General features: G+C 34.7%; 1 protein-coding gene and 1 non-coding gene across 2 annotated transcripts in view; one reads left to right on the forward strand and one right to left on the reverse strand.

Annotated features, from left to right (window-relative positions):
• The window catches only part of LOC144371242 (transport and Golgi organization protein 1 homolog), a 91,139-nt gene that overhangs the window by 48,322 nt on the left and 21,511 nt on the right, over positions 1-21,306 (forward strand). Inside the window, exons 7-10 of the mRNA XM_078033655.1 lie at positions 2,561-2,647; positions 4,307-4,865; positions 5,136-5,339; positions 7,518-7,663. Of these exons, the coding sequence (XP_077889781.1) occupies positions 2,561-2,647; positions 4,307-4,865; positions 5,136-5,339; positions 7,518-7,663 (996 nt within the window). The remainder of the gene's footprint in view (positions 1-2,560; positions 2,648-4,306; positions 4,866-5,135; positions 5,340-7,517; positions 7,664-21,306) is intronic.
• LOC144371546 (U6 spliceosomal RNA) lies at positions 10,694-10,800 on the reverse strand. Its single transcript, XR_013431501.1, has one exon. It is a non-coding gene; the product is annotated as a U6 spliceosomal RNA (small nuclear RNA).

Consider the following 21,306-nt stretch of genomic DNA (forward strand, 5'->3'; position numbering starts at 1 on the left):
TATAAAATTCTTGTCTTTCTACATCTTTTTATCTTCCTATATCTTTATCTTTCTACATCTTCTCTCTTTTTTTTTACCTTTTTGTACTTCTGTTTTTGAAGTTTTCCACTTCAAATTTTTAATCTTCTTTATCTAATCTTTTATCTTATTATCTTCCCATTTTCATGGGTTATATTTTTTTTTACTCCATCATGAAGGCATCTTAACCACCTTCAATTTAAACTTTTAAAGCTTTTTGCAATGTACTTAGACATTTTACAACTTTTTACTTTACCAAACAAAGATTATCTCATCTTCCTCTTTTTAGTTTAATAAGTACATTTTAATAGTTTGATGAGTAAAGCAATCTTTTTTCTCGCCATGAAGGTATCTCAACAACCTTCAATTTAACCTTTTAAAGCATTTCATTTATCATCTATACTGTACTTTTAAATGTACTTTTTCACCACCTACAGCTTCACTCTTTTAAACGAGGCTTAGATTTTGTTTAAATCGCTTTATATTAGTTTACATGGCTGCCCTTCAACCAAAGGCTCTTTTTTACTCCATTAGGAAGCTTTGTCTCAATCTGCCATGTACAAATACCTTTTTTTTCTTTCTACCTTTCTCAAGCTTTTAAATTAAATCTAGTTTCCTCAAAATCTTTTTAAATGGCATTTTACAACTTTTCACTTTACCACACAGAGATTATCTCAACTAGAAACATTTCTTTTTCCTTTAACCTTTTATATTAAAATATATTTCCACATCTTGAATCTTTTTATATCTCTTTTTTAACCATTAACCCTTTTTATAAATTCACATTCTAAAACAACCCTTATAAAATTACTCCACTTTAATAAGATGAAATACTTTCATGTTTTTTAAGGTACTGTTATACTGTAATTGAAACCCAGCTGAAACTTCTTATACTCTCTGTATATAAATTACACATGATAGAATCTTAACACTTAGTAACCTTGTTTCAGCAAAGACACAGACCAAAGCAATATTAAACATTTTTCCATTTGCCAATTTATGAAAACACACATAATGTTTAAATATATTACCTTATGGAACTTAATAAGTAAAGAGTACTTGATTTCATATTTAGTGGTTGATATTTTAACATTTTAGCTTTGTAAATGAATTAGCTGTCTGTAAAAACCAAGACAAGTATAGTGAACAGAACTAGCCATCTCTTTCTTGTTGAAGAAAAATCCTTCTACAGGATACCATAATGGTCCCATTGATACACTTAATAACTCATCTTTATAAAGCCATGGACTACATTTTTGTATTGTATCAACATATGCCATAGTTTTTCTTGGTCTTACTGGGGTACCTCCTTCCTCTAACAATTTTTCTTCCTCGGAGGCGAACAACTTCAAACCTTGAGTCAACCATTTTCCTTAGTTTGCCTGAGAAAGTTCTAGGAACAGGCCACTTGAAATGAAAAAAAAAATAAATCAAAACAAGAACACATTGTTTTTTGAAATGGTCACCCATTTTTTTGCTCTCCTTCAGGAGCGAACAAATTCACTTACCCCCAAGCTTCAGACATCCCACGTACGGGCCACCATAAAGCCACAGTCTTGGCTGGGCACAGAATCAGGAGGCACTCACAGCCTTGTAGATTGAAACAGCAATTCTTTATTCCCGACTCACACCACCTCCACACAGGTTCAGGGGCAATACAATCTCCCAAACAATTCACCTCCTAAAAACTTTTTCTCCAGGAGAACTCAGCGGGAACTCAGGCTGCAGGCACGCCCTACTCCCAGCAGCAATAATCTTCAACCTCCAACTTCCCTAAAACTCCTTTTGTCTTAAACCGGGAACACCCTAAGGAGTGGGATACTTCCTCAAACCTGATCAGCTCTAAACCCGGATCTGCCTTGGTCCTTGAGCAAAGTCACCTTACATGCAATGTCAACAGATAAATCCATTTAACATGGGGTACGCTGGCAAGGAAATTTTGAAGCTTCATTCCTACTTGACAATGGCCCTCAGCACTCCCCAAGTGCTTGTAAAAGTAGATTTGGACAAAGCTAGGAAAGCATATACTATCAATACATCTGCTATAGTGGTAATACATTTTAGAGATTTTTGTATTGTTTTTACTTATTAATTTTTATGACTGTTGTGTATTGGTTAAGAAAGACATAAATATTGGTTTATGAGCAATGCTACAAAATGTACAGGTAAATTCTTGCTAGAGGTTATTTGGAATTGCATTTATAACCAGCTTTGATTTACATAGTTTTAACCATATAGTATCCAATAATCTTCTATGCAGATCTTTTATTTACTTCAGAAGTCTTAACTTTATATGCTCTGTGTTGAGAATTAAGCTAAATGTAAAAAAGAAAACTTCAGTGGTTGGAAATGTTGCTTTAATAGTTCTGTACTTAATTTTTATTTGAAATAATAATCTCAGTGTAATTGTTATAGCAATTTTCTTTCTTGGTTATACCATATATCTATCTATTATGTGTATATTTCCTGCCACTTCTGAGAAATCTCTTATTTATATTCCTTGTACAGAATTTATTTGATATTTGTCTCTTTTGCACTATAGGTTGGCCATATGTTTGGATACTTTCCAAAAGATTTCATCAAGGTAGTTCGTGAACATACTAAAGAAGAGCTACAAATTCCAACAGATGTAAGTTATGGATTTCTTTTTTGTTCTCAATTGTAAACTGGCTTATAAATCCATCAGTTATATTCAGTTAACTGCTTCTGAATGTTTTATAATGTGTTTGGGGGGCAATCTAACATTTGTGTGTCAGATTTTCATTTGAAATCAGACTACCTGTAAAAAAAAAGTTTGAAAGGCATTCTAGGGTGATTATATTATAATCTGAGAGTTGTCTAATATATTGAAACAGATATTCTAAGAGGCAAATAATTTCATTTTACAGGCAAAACTCATTGGATAGTTATTAGACATTTTAAGTATATTTAGGTTAAATTAATAAACTCTAACTTTTATACTAGGCTAGAAATATGTACTTACAAAGGTTTTCTTATTCTTAGTCATTTACGGGATCATAGTCATGTTATAGATTTGGAAAAGGGGACCTGAGCCTTTCAGGTGATGTTCAGTCTCAGATCTTTTAAGGCCCCAACTGCTTCCTTTATACAACATTCCTGTATGGTGCTCTGACTTAAATTGATTTTGTGACTGAAAGGATTTCGTGTTCTAGAATTCTCACTTCAGCTGATTATTTTCTAGAGTTTTAAATTGTATAGTAATTGATGCCCACCAACCCTGAAACATCTTTGGGCAGCTCTTTGTAGTGGCTGTAGAATATGCAAACTGCTAGGCTAGGACAGTTCTTAGATTAGATGGACTGAATGGATAAAGTCATCCTGTTTGTTGTTGCTGTTCCTAAAATTTCTTTATAATCTCAGGGGCCATAAAATCACTTCTGTTGCTTGTTGGACTTCATTGTTGGTAAAGAGAGTTCTTGGGATTTAAGCTGTGACAGCAGTTCACTGATTACAGAGAACTCATTTGTTTTGAACTCTGCCTTCTCATTGTATTTCCCATTACATGCATCCCTCATGGCTTAGAAATGCATGTGATGAGGAGAGGAAATCACTCATCCCTACTACATTGAACTGCCTCCCCCACCCCCGGAACCCCCGCAGAATATTATGAAGATTTAATTAGGAATGGAAATTTTTTTAAAACATGTCCATTCATACTATGGCTCCTTTTATATCAATTTGCTTACTAGTAGCAAGAAGGAAGACTAGATAATATACACATAATCCTGAGAGAGATCTTAGTGACTGTGAAACCCTGATGAAGAGAAAGGTGTATACCTTGTTGAATCTTGTTTTCAGTTTGTTCTTGTGGTAATAATAATGTGAGGAGCCTCCTTAATATCATTCTTTATTCCATCCAATGTACTTGTATCTCAGTAAGATACTTTAAAACTGATTCATCTTGCTCAAGCCTGCAGGATCTTCCAGCTTCTCCTGAGCAAATGATTAAGAGTTAAATTTCTGAAACATAGGTGTAGATATTAAGAGCTGGAGGATCCTATAAGTGATACCTTGCCTTTCCCTACTTATGTTCAGAGAAAATTGAGAGAGACCCAAGAGTCAGGCAGTTGGAGACCAAATTGTCACCATTTTTACTCATTATGCTTTTTAAAGAATATGACCCATGTTAAAAAAAGAAAGAAAGAAAGAACAGACTTTCTAAAGATTCAAAGATTCTTTAGAACCAATCCTGAATTTGGGAGCATGGATGAGTTTGCTTTTGTGATACTTTGTTATTGACACATTAATGGTTTTCTTTTCCTTACAGGAGACAGATTTTGTTTGTTTTGATGTTGGAGGAGATGATTTTGATAATTATAACGTAGAAGAACTTCTAGGATTTTGGGAATTGTATGATTCTGCAAATGAAGATTCTGAGAAAGCTATAGAAAAAGTGGGACAATTTCCTGAAGTCTCCCAGGATGTTGAACCTGAACCTAAACCAGTAGTAGCAAACTCACAACAAATTGAAAGTGCATTCTCAGAAAACACTGTGGATCTTGAGGAACAATTTTTGGCTCAGAAGAACCATCCTCATGCAGATAGTCAAACAGATAATGCTCAGGGTGAACAAACTTCACTTGAACTTTTTGAAGAAATACTACCAGATAAATTGAAAGTGCCAGAAAGTGAAAAAAACAAAACCAGCAACATTTCTCAGGTCTCAAACGAACAGGAGAAGACTGATGCTTATAAACTTTTGAAAAAAGAAATCAATCCTTATCTAGAAACCAAAGAAAACAAACAAGAAATGAGTATAATTTGGAAGATTTTAAAGAAAACTGAAACCACAGCCAAAAGGGTAGACATGATGGACAAGGAACGAGGTGATATGGAAATGGGAAAGGAGGAAAGTCCTCTGGCAGATGAGGCTTCTTTATAAATTTGACTGTATAGTTCAGTCATCCTTTAAATGGGATGAAAACAATTAACCCTCCCGTATCCTTGCCCAGTTGTTCTCATGGGCTCATGCCAGGACATGGAGGGCAGTGTTGAGGTATCTGGAACTGTGTGCTGAGGGGGAGTGCTGATCATTGGGCTTAAGTGGGGGTAGATAGTGTCATCCATCTGGCTCAATGCATTCTTCTCCCTTGTAGAGATGCAGCCACCCCATGAAGATGATTTTCCTAAAGAGAACACAAATCGTCTTAATAGAAATCTTCATGAAGAGCCAAACCTCCTGCGTCATCATTTTAATATGAACCATCCTGAAGAGCCCAGCCTCTTGAATCAACCTGTGACTGAGGACATGGGTGTTTCAGAAGTGTCTCAGATCCCAAATACTGAGAAAGTAGACCCAGGTAAAGCTTGCCAATTTTTCTCTACAAAGTAGAGGCATTACCATAATGAAGGCTTTCAAGGATATTTGTTGCCAAAGGTACGAAATAGAGCAGAGAGTGATATAGGTACATGTGAGTTAAAAAAAAAATATATCTTAAGTGAGAGAAAAGCAAGAATAAAGATGACTAGGAATCAAAAATAGGCCAGAGACTGTAACTCACCTAAAAGCAAATGTTTAGGTATGACTAGCTTGTGTAAACCATTTACAACTAAAATATTTTTCTTCAAAGGCCTTATGCTCTAAAACTGTAGTTTTCAACCAGACCAACAACACCAGAAACTCTAGGGGTGGGACCCACAATCTGTGTTTAGCAGGCCTTCCAGGAAAGTCTGGCCTAGTACAAGTTAGCTTGAATAATCACTGTTCATAGTCTCATAAATTCTGTGTTTTTCTTCCCTTTTCTTCTAAATGGAATATAATATAGCTCAAGTCCTGTTTTGACTTGCTTCCTGGACATTGTAATTAAACTTTTTCAAATGCAGTCAATGGTCCAGATCTTTATACTATATACTTACAGCAAACAGTACAGAACTGCAATCGATTTTAGATTGACACTTACGAATACTTCATCATAGTGCACAGTATCCAGTGGGAGATGAGAAACAATTTTTCAAAAAAATCCCCAATAATGGCATCAACAGCATTCTACTTTTGTGTTGCTCACTCTCATTTTATCAGTAAATTAGATGATGACTAATTGTTTATTTTAATCCATCCAGTATGGTGCTATGAAGCCATAATTACTGTATTTTGTGTTTTTAAAGGTTCTGGTCTGTAAGCATAGCTATAAGCATTATCCTGCACCAGTGCAGGGCTTGGCAGCACTGATCTGAACCTTCCCCCCCCCCACCATCTGCACACACAGAGTGTAGGAGAACTCATAGCAAGGGGGGATTCAGTTAATTTGAGAAGGAATAACATATGAGTTCTCCCATTTTCCAGAAGACATTGCATCCATATATGAACACTACTGACTTCTGAATTGTCTTTAACTCTATAAGGTTATGAAAATGAATCACGCACCATTACGATTTGTTATTTTCATGCTCCAATACTTTCAAGAATAGGGAAAACTTGACTTACAAAATTAAGAATGAATTATTTCCCTGGCCTTTTAAGTTCCACCACAAAATGATGTCAATGACCTTTAATAGGTAAAATCTTCCCAAATGTCATTTAATGTGTCTCAGGTGCTGAGATGCTGAGCCAATGGGGCAGACTTCACCAGCAGTCAAATTCATAGACCAATAGTGAATGGAGGGCCTGGGGTTGTAGCTCAGTGGTAGAGCGCTTGTCTAACATATGAGGCACTGAGTTTGATTCTCAGCACTGCATACAAATAAATAAAATAAAGGTCCATCAAAAACTAAAAAAAAAAATTAGGCAAAAGCTTAAAAAAATAGTAGTGAATAGAATCTCAGGGTTGAGAAAGACCTTAGAGGCAACTGGTCCAACTTCTTAATAACTGCATGCTGGACTCCTGCTGTTTAATCAAACATACCCCAGGCTCATGTAACTCATACTGAAATTCCACCCCTACAAGCTCTCAGGTCTAACTGGAATTCTACCTCATTCACAGAGCCTCAATGCAGGTCTGTACCCAATTCCCTTTAGTCTCTCTTGGTACTACTGTGTTCTTTTTAAATAGTTGTCATCTGTCCATTCAATAAATAATTGTTGAGTATCTCTGCCAGGTGCCAGATACTGTGTTAAGCCTTGGCCCATTTCACCTGCAAATCTGCAAACCAAGACTCCCTCTCTTTCAGCTTTCCTAAAATTTTAAACACAAAGTTTCACCAGCACTAAATCCATGTTTTTTGAATGTGACCCTGTCTATATATCTCTGGTTTTAAAAATTTTCCTTGAGTAAATATTGTTCTGGTAGCAGTTGTATGGCCATGGAAGTAGTGGAGAGTAGACTGGAGATTGTTCATTTTATAATTGAAGGGTTTGACAGCTCTAATTAGGATTTTGAAGTTTTCTTCTCTGTTGTGTTAATTGTCTTTAGGAGAGCCACATATTCCAGGCACTGTAACTCATATATTTAGTGAAACACTCAATGAATATTGAAACTGAAGAGAGACAATTCTTATTCTATAGCATAAAATAAAATAGCAATTTCCCCTTTCAATTTTAGAGCTACTTATAACAGAAGGTACTCCTGTTGATGCTGCTGATACAGAAAACCAACTAGAGATAAAGGTCGAAGAGCCAGCAGATGCCACCCTTTTGGACAACATACTTTTCTTGTTATATTCATTCTTGCTTTATTTGTCTAAGATGGTAAGTTTGACATAGTTTCTTCAATTAGAATGTTGATTATTTATTAGTTTTTAAGTGGCTTCTGGTCATGAAGTGAAAAAACTTAAAATGTCTTTATGAAAATGACTCTTGACCCTTTGAGTAGATAGCTCCTGAAACAAAAGCCATAGGGGTGTGGCTTTAATGGCTACTTGGTTTAGCACATGAGGAAGATTTGCTGTCTACCAAGGCTGGACATTTACACACCTGTAAAAACTTGGTTCTTCCCCTCAGAACCTTTCATTCTGGCAGGGAGATAACAGCATTCACTTGAAACACAGTAAGATAATGGCAGAAAGAGAGGTATTTATTCGATGGTAGAACATTATTGTCCATAAATGCATTTATTATGGTTGGAAGGGTGATCAGTAAGGTCAGAAAGTGGTTGAGATGTGTTTGAAGCACAGGCAAAAGGCAAACAGGAGTCTGACATGTGGTTTGTTGTTGATTAGACAGGCTGGGGTGGTGGGGGAAGCTGGCAGTCAGAAGAAATGTGTTCAGAGAAATGGAAACATGAAGAAAGGATATTTGGGGAGGGCAAGAGAATGTGAATAGTTGGTGTTGTAAAGTGTGAAGTTGGAGGGGGATGGGCCTGTTGGAGAGGCCAGCAAATCTTAAAGGAAGTCATGAGCCAAAGTAGCATTAGACCATTAATAGTGGGGATCCTTAGAAAGTTTTAAGAATGAAAGGAATTAGGTTAGATCTGTTTCTTAGAAAGAGTCACTTAAGGCTGATCTTTCTAAAGAAAATCATGATCCAAACAAGACATTTAATCTGTCTAGAAGCTTATCTAAGCATTTTAGAACTTACCTCCCCCCTATTGGTATTTGTTGATATTGGACTTTTAGAGTTTAATTATAGGAATGAGAAAGCTTTTAGAGGTTGGAGGATAAGATGGTCCTAGGGCCATTGTGACAGTAATCCTCCTCAACTGAAGTTGTTTCCTGTAGGTTGTGTTATTTCAAGGCTTATGTAAGAAAGATGATGTTGTTGTTTTCCTTGTAAAATGTGTAGATTTTGAAGCCAGGTAGATCTGGTTTCAAATCCCAAGGTTATCATTTAGACGTTTGGGCAAATAACTAAACTTTTGAAAAAAGTTTTCCTCATCTGAAAAATGTAGATAATGCTTACTCCAATCATAAGAATTAAATGATTTGACAAGGTAAAATGTCTGGTGAGGTGTCTGGCATTTTGAAGGGTTTTACCCCTACACACGCCCTAATTCTCATGTAGACAGTCAGAAGGTGATATAAAGACAATGAATACCTGGGGAGGAAAGACCACCAGGGTGGAAAAGATGTGGTGGGGAGAAACAAATCATTTTTCAGTTGGCTCCATGTTTGTTCATGATGGTGGCAGCCACCTGGGTAAGGGGTATGTACGAGCCAGGCAGTTAGAATAATTATATTTCCAGTGATTAAAGCAGTCTTCTACAGTCATAATTTGATTATCAGAATGAATCAGCATCACTTGGAAAGTTAACAGCCTCATGATATGGGAAGGATTTCTTTATTCATATTTTTTAGGTATGCACAGAGCCCTCCTCTAGGTCTAGGTCAGGGGACATGAATGTGGTGCAGGTATGGTCAGTGATTGTACAGTGATAGGTAAGACATAGACGTGAGTGGCAAAGAAGAGGCACAATGTTAGGAGACTGATTTGAAAGGAGATTTCAAAAAGGCATTTTGATGGCCCAGTATGTACAGGACATTGTGCGAGGACTAAAAGAGTCTAACAGGTGTAAGGTATGATTGTGATTTTTGAAAGCCTTAAGAAAAGGACTTAACAAATATATGCAAAAATTATGAACAAGTCAATGTAAAATCTTAAACAAGTAGTATGATATCTGATAGGACTGGAGAGTAATAGGCTCTGATGTGTTTGGGAGATGTGCACCAATCAGATTCATTGATCAATGGAATCTTAGCAGAATCTTAGTGTTAGAAGAAACCTTGGAAGGCTGTTAGTCTAGTTTCTCACTCATTGCTGTTATTTTCTTTACTGTGGCCCTGACGAATAGTTATGAGGCCTGTACACCAGTATTTCCTAGCATGAGTCACTCTCTTACAAGGCTATATGTTCTTCTGTTGTCTAGTTCATCCTTGTATTGACTCCAAATTTTCCTCCACATGATTTCCTCTATAAAATTGAATTCTTTTCTACATAGAAATCCTTTAAATATTTGAAGTTATATCTTAATTTAAAAATTATTTTTAGTATTTTTATCATGGAAACTTTCAAATAAGAGCAGAGAGAATAGTAGGGGACTATAGGTAACCATAACATACTGTATATTTTAGAATACTAGAAAAAAAGATTGTGAAAGTTTTACCATAAAGAAATGATGTTTGAGGAGGTAGATATATTTAACTGATTTAAATGTTACATAGTGTATACATGCATCAAAATGTCATGTTACCTACTTCAATAATTATAATGTTTGTTTCTATGTACTAGTTAAAAAATAAATTTAATTAGAAAAGCTTTAAAGAAAAGCATAGAGAATAGTATAATGAACCCACGGGCCATCAAACAACTTAACAGTAATTCCTTGATAGCCAATATCAGTGAGTTTTTTAAATTTGTTCTAATTGGTTTTACATGATAGCAGAATGCATTTCAATTCATTGTATATAAATGGAACAAAACTTTTCCTAGTTGTACACAACACGTGTAGTCCTACATGTACCTCGGGTAATGTGGTTCATCTCATTCCACCATCTTTCCTATCCCTCTGCCCCCTCACCTGTCCTACCTCCCCTTTGCCCAAAGTTCCTCCATTCTTTCCATGCCCCTTACCACCCACCTCACCCCCATTATGGGTCAGCATCCACTTTCAGAGAGAACATACAGCTTTTGGTTTTGGGGATTGGCTTACTTCCCTTAACCTGATATTCCCATTCACCCGCAGATGCCATAATTTTTTTCTCTTTTAATGCTATAAGTAATATTCCATTTCATATATGTACCACAGTTTCTTTATCCATTCATCTGCTGAAGGGTTGGTTCCACAAAACTATGGAATACTTCACAAATGTGGGTGTCATCCTTGCTCGGGGACTATGCTGATTTTTTCTGTATTGTTCCAATTTTAGTATATGTGCTGCCAAAGCAAGCACACTCTGAGTTTTAACAAATGTAGATACCCATGTAAAAACTACCATAATAAAGATATAGAACAGTTTTTTTTTCACTAGAAAAGGGGTTTCCTTGGGATCCTTCCCAGTGAGTGCCTTCACCACCTGTTCCAGGCAACCATTGATAACTTTTTTTTTAAACTATAGATTCATTTTTCCTACAGTACTGTTTCATATATATGCCACTATAAGTGGACTCATATCTAGGAGTGCAATTGCCTCCTACGTTTAATGTATGTTTTTGTCTTATGTGATACTGTCAAGCCATGCTAAAAAATGACCACAATCATTTTATCCTTCCACCAGCAATTTAGGAGACTTCCACTTGACTTCATCTTCACTAGCACTTGGGCCATTCTAGTGGGTATTTTTTTGTGAGTTTATTTCCTGATAATTAATGATATTGAGTGAACTTTTTTTTTCTTTTGAGATAGGGTCTCACTAACTTCCTTAGGCCCTTGATAAGTTGCCAGCCTCACACTTGGGATCTTCCTGCCTCAACCTGGGATTGATTGCTGGGATTACAGATATGTGCCATGATGCCAGGATCAAATACTTCTTCATGAGCTTGTTGACCATACTGTTTTTGTACGTCAACTCTCTCTGGCTAGCTGGAATCCAGACTTCTCCCAGCTCAGTGCCAACTGTGGGATTGGTTAGCTTATAGTTGTTCTTGGCCCTCACAGGTACTGCTTAGAATGTAGCCCCAAACTGAAGACCGCCTCCATGCAGATTTCTGGAACTCTTTTTCTTTGTGGCTCCCATGTTTCTGGTAGTTTTCTCTACATATTTTTGGCTGCTTAATCTCCTGGAACTCTGGTCTCTCTCTCCTCAGTGAGACTGTTGTGCCCCATTTGTGTTCCCCTTTTCAAACTGAGGTCTAGAGGGTGCCTCCAGGTAGAATGCTCACCTATTTGTTCTCCTGCTCTTAGGGGTGACAGTTGCATGTTCCTTGTGGCTTTCTATCTGAAAAATAGCTCTTTAAAAATCTTTTTTGACTGGGCATGATGGCACATGCCTTAATCCTAGTGGCTCGGGAGGCTGAGACAGGAGGATCACAAGTTCAAAGCCAAAAGTGAGGTGCTAAGTAACTCAGTGAGACCCTGTCTCTAAATAAAATACAAAATGGGGCTGAGACTGGGGCTGTGGCTCAGTGATCAAGTGCTCCTGAGTTCAATCCCTGGTACCAATATATATATTCCAACTTTCTGGTTGCTTTCAGTGGGAGAACAAGTCTCATATAAGTTACTCTCTATTGATTTCTCCTTTTGTTGTAACTTTTTGCAATAATTGAAAAAAATATGTTTGTGGGACTTCTAGGATATATTGTAGTTTGGGTGAATAAATGACATCCCCCTGGTACAACAATTTAACCTGTTTTCTCTATTGCCTTTTTTTTGGTGGTGCTGGGGATTGAACCTCGGGCTCCATGCATTCTAGGCAAGTGCTGAGCTAACAACCTCAGTCTCTCTCTGTTGCTTTATATTTCTTGGAAATTGGTAGTCAGGTTTAGGTTCAATTCTGTTTCTTATGAAAATTTAATAGGAAATATTGCATTGACATCTGCATGTCCTCTCCTTTGATGTTGACTACTAGTCAACAGTGACCTTGGTGAGATTTGCTAATATATTACAGGTTGCAAAATAGCAATGGTCTGAATTGCTGGGATTTTTCTTTCTTCATTTAAAGGCTGGGATGCCTATACAAATAAAAATTTATGATTGATTATTCTTTCTTTTTTTTGGTACTGGGGATTAAACTCAGGGGCACTTGGCTAGTGAGCCATATCCTCAGCCCTATTTTGTATTTTATTTATATACAGGGTCTCACTGAGTTGCTTTAGCAATTCACTTTTGCTGAGGCTGACTTTGAACTTGCTATCTTCCCTCCTCAGCCTCCCAAGCTACTGGGATTGCAAGTGTGTGCCACAGCGCCTGGCTATGATTGATTATTCTTTACACAGATATTCGGTTTGTATAGTTAAGGCAGGAGATAAACATTTGATTCCTTTTCTTCATTTAAACACTTTTCAGAATAGTAAGGTATTATTCTAGCATTATCAAATGATACCCAAAGGGGCTTTTGAAATCTTTTTAACTTTTATTTAAGAGTCAATATGATGTCATGCATTTAAAAATATTTGGTGTGTTTAATCCAGTTAGGAATAGTAATTGTTCTTATCTGATGCTCAATTTCGCCCCCATTTGCCTTGTAGAAGCCTCTTTATCTTGGCTCCTGGGACCCTTTGCCACCACCTAGTGGTCATTGTTACCTGTTTCCCTTGCTTTTGAACTATGAGATGTTCCAAGTTCATCTTAAACATTTCCTATCCAGACCTTGAAGGAACTATTTCTCTAAAAGAACTTTGGTTTCTTTCAATAGGAAATGATATTTAGAGGCTACATTCCAAGTACTAGGATTGCTTATTGCTCAAATTGACTGTCATTTGTAAGCCATTTTAGTGAACAAAGCTCAGAAATATGTGGGGATTTTGATCATGTCATTTAGATAATTCCCATGAAAATTCAGGATGTTATAGAGATTTTACTTCACTTCATCTATCTTAGATTTGTGTTTTCTTTCTCTGAGGTTGGAGTTCCAGTTTTCAATGACATAAATATAATTGTTTACAGTCTTGTGCCACTTAATGACATTTTGGTCATTAGTGCATAATAATGGAGCTAAAAAATTCTTGACACCTAGTATTTTTAATCTTTTTTGTGTTTTGATATGTTTAGATATATAAACATTTACAATGTTACAATTGTCTACAGAATTCAGTATAATAATATCTTATAGGTTTTTATCCCCAAAGCGATGATATACCATATATGAATACCTACGTGTGGAAATGGCTATATTTTCTAGGTTTGTATAAGTATACTCAATGATGTTTACACACTGAAATTGCCTAAGATGTGTTTCTCAGAATTTATTCCCATTATTAAGCAACACACGACTATATTTATGTTGTTTAAAATACTTTCAGGAATGTATTCCTGAAATGAAATGAAATTCTCTTGTCTTTAAGCTATATCCCACTAAGGTATGTTTGAAATAATTCATTTCTGTGGTTTGTCACCAACATGATATCACAGGTTGTTTCATTTTTGCTTTCAATATTTAGGTGTTAATTTTTAAAGATTTTTTTATTTATTTTACAATTATTTAAATATTTAGAAGAGCCAAAGTTAATTTGTGAAAATAAGTTGTTTCTGTTTTCTGGTACTGGTGATTGAACCCAGGGCTCCTATCCACTGAGCCACATACCTAGGCTCTTTATTTTTTATTTAGAGATAGTTCTCACTAAGTTGCGTAGGGACTTGCTAAGTTGCTGAGGCTAGCTTTGAACTTGTGATTCTCCTGCCTGATTTTGAAAGAACTCTAGCTTTTGTCCCAGTTCTGTCTACCCTGATATTACTCTCTTTTATAGTTAACTTTTAAAATTTATTTCATTATGCATTCTGCTATTAAAAAATAAGCAAATGAGAAAAGGGATATGCAGCTCAGTGGTAGAGCACTTGCCTACCACACAGGAGGCCATGTGTTCAATCCCCAGCACCATAAAAAGAAAAAGAAAAGCAAATGATTTTTACATCTAGCTATGATAGCTTTATATAGGTACTGGCTTCACCTTCCCAACTGAAACAACTAAAATAAATATGAAAAAAAACCCACAAACATATAAAATTTTAAGATCCAGTAACTTTGAAGATCAAGAAACAAAGAATGATTCTGGAAACATAAAGAACAAATGCTATGAGCTCTTTAGTTGCCCCAGCTTTTACTATGTTAAGAGATTCCCAAGCCATGACAAAGAAGGGGAAGTCAGGCAGAACCAGAGGATACCATGAATTGAGAGATGGTGCTGAGATTCCAGGAAAACCAAAGTGACTAGAATTCACAGGGTGGAGTACCAAAAGAAGGTTGCTACATTGAGAGACAATTCTGGAAATCTGTGAAAGGCTCTCTGAGTGTTCAGCAGGGTATTGATCTGCACATAAGTGTGATGAAACTGCTAAGCAAGTCAGAGAAACCATCTTAAGTGATTAGAAGGAACAGGTCTTAACACAGGGACCAGAATAGCACCTGGAAAAAACTCTAAGGAAGTTGGGTAGAATAATCAGAAGGGTGTTACCTCGGACTGACTATTACAATTTATGTCATACCTAACAAATATTCAGACCCAAGAGAATCAAATTGTTTCCAGTAATTTAATTGTATACGAAATATTAAGAATAGTAATTCGTAATGTATGGCATCGAATCAAAGCTTACCAGGCATGCAAAGAAGCAAGAAAAATACAATCCACAATGATGAGGAGAAGAATCATCCAATCAAAGCCAACTGAGAACTATCGGAGATGTTAGAATGAGGTAATGGCATTTTTTAAAAAGTCATTACTACTATATTTCGTGTGTTAAAAAGGTAAAAAGAGATATAGAAGATATATTTTAAGAAAAATCAGACTTCTAGAGTTGAAAATATATGATAAACACAGTGGATGGGATTAATGCCAGAATAAGCATTGTGATGAAATTGTTAGTGAACTTGAGGACATAGCAGGAGAAGTACCCCAAATGAAACAGGGAAAATTTCTTCTGTTAAAGAAAAGTGAACCAGAGCATCAGTGAGCTGTGGGACAGTTTCAAGTTGAGCTATGAGAGGTATTCAGAAAAATATTTTAAGAAATGATGGCCAAAAATTTGTGAAAACTGTACATCTGCAGATCCAAGATATTAAATGGGACTACAGTACAAAAAGCATGAATAAAGCTATATCAAGGTATATTATATCATAAATAAATTGCTCAAAACCAGTGATAAAGAGCAATCTTAGCAGTTAGAGAAGACATTTATGTAGAGAAGAACTAAGGATGACATCAGATTTCTTGTCAGAAATTAGGCATAAGAGAATATAGTGGAGTGATACCTTTAATATATTTGAAGAGTAATAATGTTGGCCGATAATATCATGCCCAATGAAATATCTTTCTAAAATGAAGACTTGTACTGACATACAAGCTGAAAGAATTCACCTACACTTGCACCAAGACAGCAGATGGAAATAATGGAATAAAGGAGTAAAGAACACTGAAAATGGTGACTGTGTGCATAAATATTTAAAATAATTTTTCTTATTTGAACATTTTAAAAAGTCATTGACTGTTTAAAGACAAATATCAGTGTAGTATGGGACTTAGAAAACATGTAAAGTAAAATACATGACAACAGTATAAATCTCAGAAGGGTAGTAACTATTGTAACGTTCTTATTGAATATGTGAAGTAATATAGTATCATCTGAAGGTAGATTGTGACAAATTAAAGATGTGTATACTAAACCCTGAAGCACTAAGATTAGAAAACAGAGTTATAGCTTAATAAGCCAATAGAGGAATCACTAAAAATACCGATAGTGGTATTTCTGCAAAAGAAGACAGAAAGAAAAGAAAAAGAACAAAGGACAGAAGGAACAAATAGAAGATTATATTAAGCTTACACCTATGCACGGCAGTAATCCTATTAAGTGGAAAGTATCTAAATACATCAGTTAAAAACAGAGATTGTCATATTGCCTAAAGAAGCAAGACCCAAATAGATGTCTAAGGGAATAACACTGTAAATAGAAAGACACAAAGAAGTCAAAATTAAAATGATTGAAAAAGGTATCTCATGTTAAACACTAGTCAAAGGAAATCTGGAGTAGCTACATTAAACCAAAAGAGGTTGTGGGGCAAAATATATCATCAGGACTAAAGAAAGTTATTTCCTAATGATAAACGAATCAGTCAAGATTATATAATAAACCTAAATGCTTGTACTTTTAATATTAGACCTTCAAAAAACATGAAGTATCAAAATTGATAGAATTATGAGGAAAATGATGAATCCTATAGATTACATTTAGAGATTTCAATATCCTCTCCTCAGCAATTGGCAGAAAACGAAAAATAAAAGTAAGGTTGTAGAAAGTGTGAATGACATAATCAATCCATCCATTTGAAATTAATTGACATTTATAGAAAACCCCCAAGGAGCTTAGTGCACATGGAACATTTACCAAGATAAACTATATTCTGGATCTTAAAAAAATTATCAGTAAATATAAAAGTATTCAAAGTCAGGCAAAGCTTATTCTCTGAACACAATAAAATGAGAAATCAATAATGGAAAAATCTGGAAAATTCTCAAATATTTGAAAACTTAAGTGCTAGGCTGCTATCTGCTATCTATCTATATCTATATGTATATCTGTATCTATCTATCATATATATATATATATATATATATATATATTTGGTATAAATGAACAACACAGTACATTTGTTTTTATGTGGTGTTGAGGCAAGCACTTTACCACTGAGCTACAACCTTAGCCCCCACTGCTAAATAATTTTTGAGTCAAATAAATCAGAGAAGAAATTCATATTTTGAGTTGAATAAAACTGAAAACAACATATACATTTGTGCAATGTCACTAAAGTGTTATTGGAAAACTTATAGCACTACCAGGCCCAAGATAGCTTTATTAAAAAATAAGTCTCCAGTCATTGACTTAGTTCCTACTATGAGAAACTAGAAAAGGAAAAATAAGTTAATCTCCAAGTAAGCAAGAAAAAAAGATATAATAAAGACCATAAGTCAGTAAAATTTTAAAAAAAGGAAAATAAAAGAAAATCAATGAAACCCAAAGCTAGTTCTTTAAGATGAATAAAATTGATCAACATCTAGTGAGGGAAATAAAAGAGGAGACACGGGTTACCAATATTCGCAATCAGAGAAGGGATATCACTACAGATTTCACAGATACTAGACTGATAATGGGGATATTATGAACAGTTTATGTTAATTAACTTGACAATTTAGATGAAATGAAGAAATTTTATTTAAGCCACAAATTGCAAAAGTTCACTCAAGAAAAACAGACAATTTAATAAACCTTGTTGACTATTAAAGAAATTGAAGGTATAGGTAAAAACCTTTCTTCAAAGAAAAAAATATAAGACCAAGATAGCTTTATTGGTGATCCAATTAAACCTGTAAGGAAGAAATGATACTAATTCCTAATAGTAGTAGTAATACTAAACCCTTGTAGAATATTAAAGCAAGGAAATAGTTCTCCTATGAATCCAGTGTTATCACTACACCAAACCAAGACAAAGATATAATAAGAAAAGAAAACCACATACCTCTCATGGGATCTCCAATGAATCTGTACAGAAATTCTAAACAAAAATTTAAGTCAAATACAACAATATGTAAAAGGAAAATACATCATAGACAAAAACTAGACGGATGATGGGGATTTATGTCAAGAATCCAAAATTTATTTAACATTTGAAAATCAATGAAATTTACCACATTGATGTACCTAAAAGCACAATCTTTGTGTTTAGCTCGAGAGATACAAAACAAGCATTTAAAAAATATAGCAGAGGGGGGAAATGTTGGGGAGTAATATTGGCCAAATTATATTGTTATTTTGTGTGCATGTACAAGTAGGTGACAATAAATCGCATCGACATGTAAAAAAAAAATCAGCCCTGATTATTATTTAAAAAAATTTTTTAGATGTTGATTAACTTTTATTTTATTCACTTATTTCTATGCGGTGCTGAGATTTGAACCCATTGCCTCACACATGCTAGGCAAGTGCTCTACCACTGAGTATCAACCCCAGCCCCTCAGCATTGATTATTGATGTAGAAAAACAAACAACAAACTAGGAATAGAAGGGAGCTTAAAACATCCTCTGAAAAAATGCAGCTAACCTCATACTTAATGGTTGATAATTGAATACTTTTCCCCAAGATCAGAAACCAAACAGAGATGTCTACTCTCATTACATCTATTCAGCATTGTACTGGGGTGCAGTAAGGAAATAGCTAGTATACTAAGGCAAGAAAAAGAAATAAAATGCACTCAGATTGGAAAGGAAGAAATAAAATTCTCTTTCTTTTCAGATAACATGAATATATATAGATACAATCTGGTATGATCTAGAAAAAAGCTATTGTAAGGTTGACAGATAAAATTTACATCTAAAAGCAATTATATTTTCTATATATTAACAATGAATAATTAGAAATTGAAATTTTAAAGATTTCCATGTACAATAGAATAAAAATATGAAGTATTTAAACATAAACGTGGCAAAAACTAAAATGTATATATTAAAAACTACAAAATATTGCTGATAGAATTTAAAGAGAACCTAAATGGAGAGATATACCTAATTTATGAGTCAGAAGACTAAGGTGTCCATTCATCCCAGTTTAATCACCAGAGTCAACATTATTCCAATCAAAATCCCTGCAGAGTTTTGTAGAAAATGACAAGCTGATTGCAACGTGGCTTCAAGACTTAATCTAGGGCTGGGGATGTAGCTCAGTGGTAGAGGACTTGCCTAGCATATGCAAGGTCCTGTGTTCAATCCCTAGTACCATACAAAGAGGAAAAAAAATATTCTAAAGCTACAGTAATCAGGATTGCAGACAAAACATATTGAAACAGAGCCAAGAATTCAGAGATAGATACACAATATATATGGCAACAGTCATTGACAAAGATGGAAAGACAAGTAGAGAATGGAAAGTTTTTTCAGCAAATGGTACTGAAATTACTGCATATTTATATGCAAAATATTGATCCATGCCTTGCATTAGACACCTGAATTAACTCACAGACTTAAATATTAAACTCAAAACTACAAAACCTCTAGGAAAAAAAATAAGAGAAAAATTTTTGTTGAACTTAGGTTTGGCAAAGATTTCTTAAATTTGACAACAAAAGCATTAAAAAGGATTTGACAATGTGGGATTCATCAAACTAAAACCTCTGTAATTCAAAATACACTTTGAAGTCAATGAAATAGACAAAACACAAGCTGGGAGGAAATTACTGTAAAGCATTTATCAAGACTTGCATCAAGGATATATGAAGAACTCTTAGAACGCATTAGAAAAAAATATAGTCCTGTAAAATAACACTTCATCAAAGAAGATAAACAGATAGTAAATACATTAAAAATGCTTGACATAATTATCAGGGAAATGCAATTTTGAAGCATAAGAGTTACCACTACACACTTATTAAATATCTAATATTAAAGACAATTGTGCTGAGTGGTTGGAGAAGAGATGGAGGAACTGGATGGGTACACATCTGGTGGGGATATAAAGTGGTAGAATCACCTTCTTAAAAAGGTAAACATACACCAGTCATATCCAACCATTCTTTTCCAAAGAAAAGATAAGTTATATAGCAATAGGAGGAATTTTATATCAGTGTTCTTGGCTATTTTATTTGTAAAAGCCCCAAACTGGAAAAAAATCCAAATGTCTATCAATAGATGATAGACAAATTGTGGTATGTACATGTAATGAAATGCTACTCAGCAATAAAAATAGATGATAGATAAACTGATGTAGATGAATCTCAAATTATGCTGAATAAGAGAAGCCATAGAAAATGCAATATATTATCCCATACACATAAAACTTGAGGAATACAAAGCAATCTATTAAGATAAGACATTTTGCTGGAGGAATGGGAAAGTGGGGGGCAAGAAAGAGGGGTGACAAAGGGCAAAATTACCTAGAGAATGAGAATATTTTTGGAAGTAAAGGATGTGTATATTATCTTGATTATAATGGTGATTTTATAATTTCATGTTAAAATTCATCAAATTGCACACTTTAAATACATGTAATTTATTGCATGTCAGTTTTACCTCAAAGCTATAAGAAATAATATATTCATCTTTTTTCATTTTCTAAGATACAAATAGTATTCTATAAATATTTTTCTCTACTTCATTTTTAAAAAATGTATTCCGGAAACCAGCTCTTAGCAGTATTTAAAATTATTTTCTTTCTTCTTTGGTTTATTCAACAACTTTCATTGATGACGGTTGTTTCAGCCTTTTGTGACCGTCTTGTATTGTTATAATTAATGCTTGAATAACATAGTTTTGTAAATACAAGTTTTAAACATTTGTTGTTGTATTCCCAGTATCTTTAGAAATTAGGGCTGGTGGACTATAGCTCAGCAGTAGAGCACTTGCCCAAGATACCCTTCCCCAGCACTGAAAAAGTTAAAAAAAAAAAGTGGGATTGTTGAGTTAATAGGTAAATATATAAGCAGTTTTGGGAGATGTTGCCAAATCTCATTCATAAGGGTTGTATCATTTTGTATACTTATTAGCAGTGTCTGAGAATTTGTATTCCCCCACATTCTCTCACCTACTGAGTATGTTGTCAAACGTTTGGATCTTGCCAATGCAAGTGAGAAATGGTGTCTTGGTGTGGTTTAATTTGTATTTTGTTCATTATGAGCTAAGCAGAGCATGTTTCCATATGTTATAGCTATTTGCATTTCTTTTCCTGAGATCTGTTTATTTCTTCAGCCCATTTTTGTATAGGTTTGCTGGCCATTTTATTTATAATGTTCTTTATATTTCAGGAACATGATTCTTTGGACAATAA

Source organism: Ictidomys tridecemlineatus, chromosome 16 (assembly GCF_052094955.1).
Source record: "Ictidomys tridecemlineatus isolate mIctTri1 chromosome 16, mIctTri1.hap1, whole genome shotgun sequence".
Lineage (NCBI taxonomy): Eukaryota > Metazoa > Chordata > Mammalia > Rodentia > Sciuridae > Ictidomys > Ictidomys tridecemlineatus.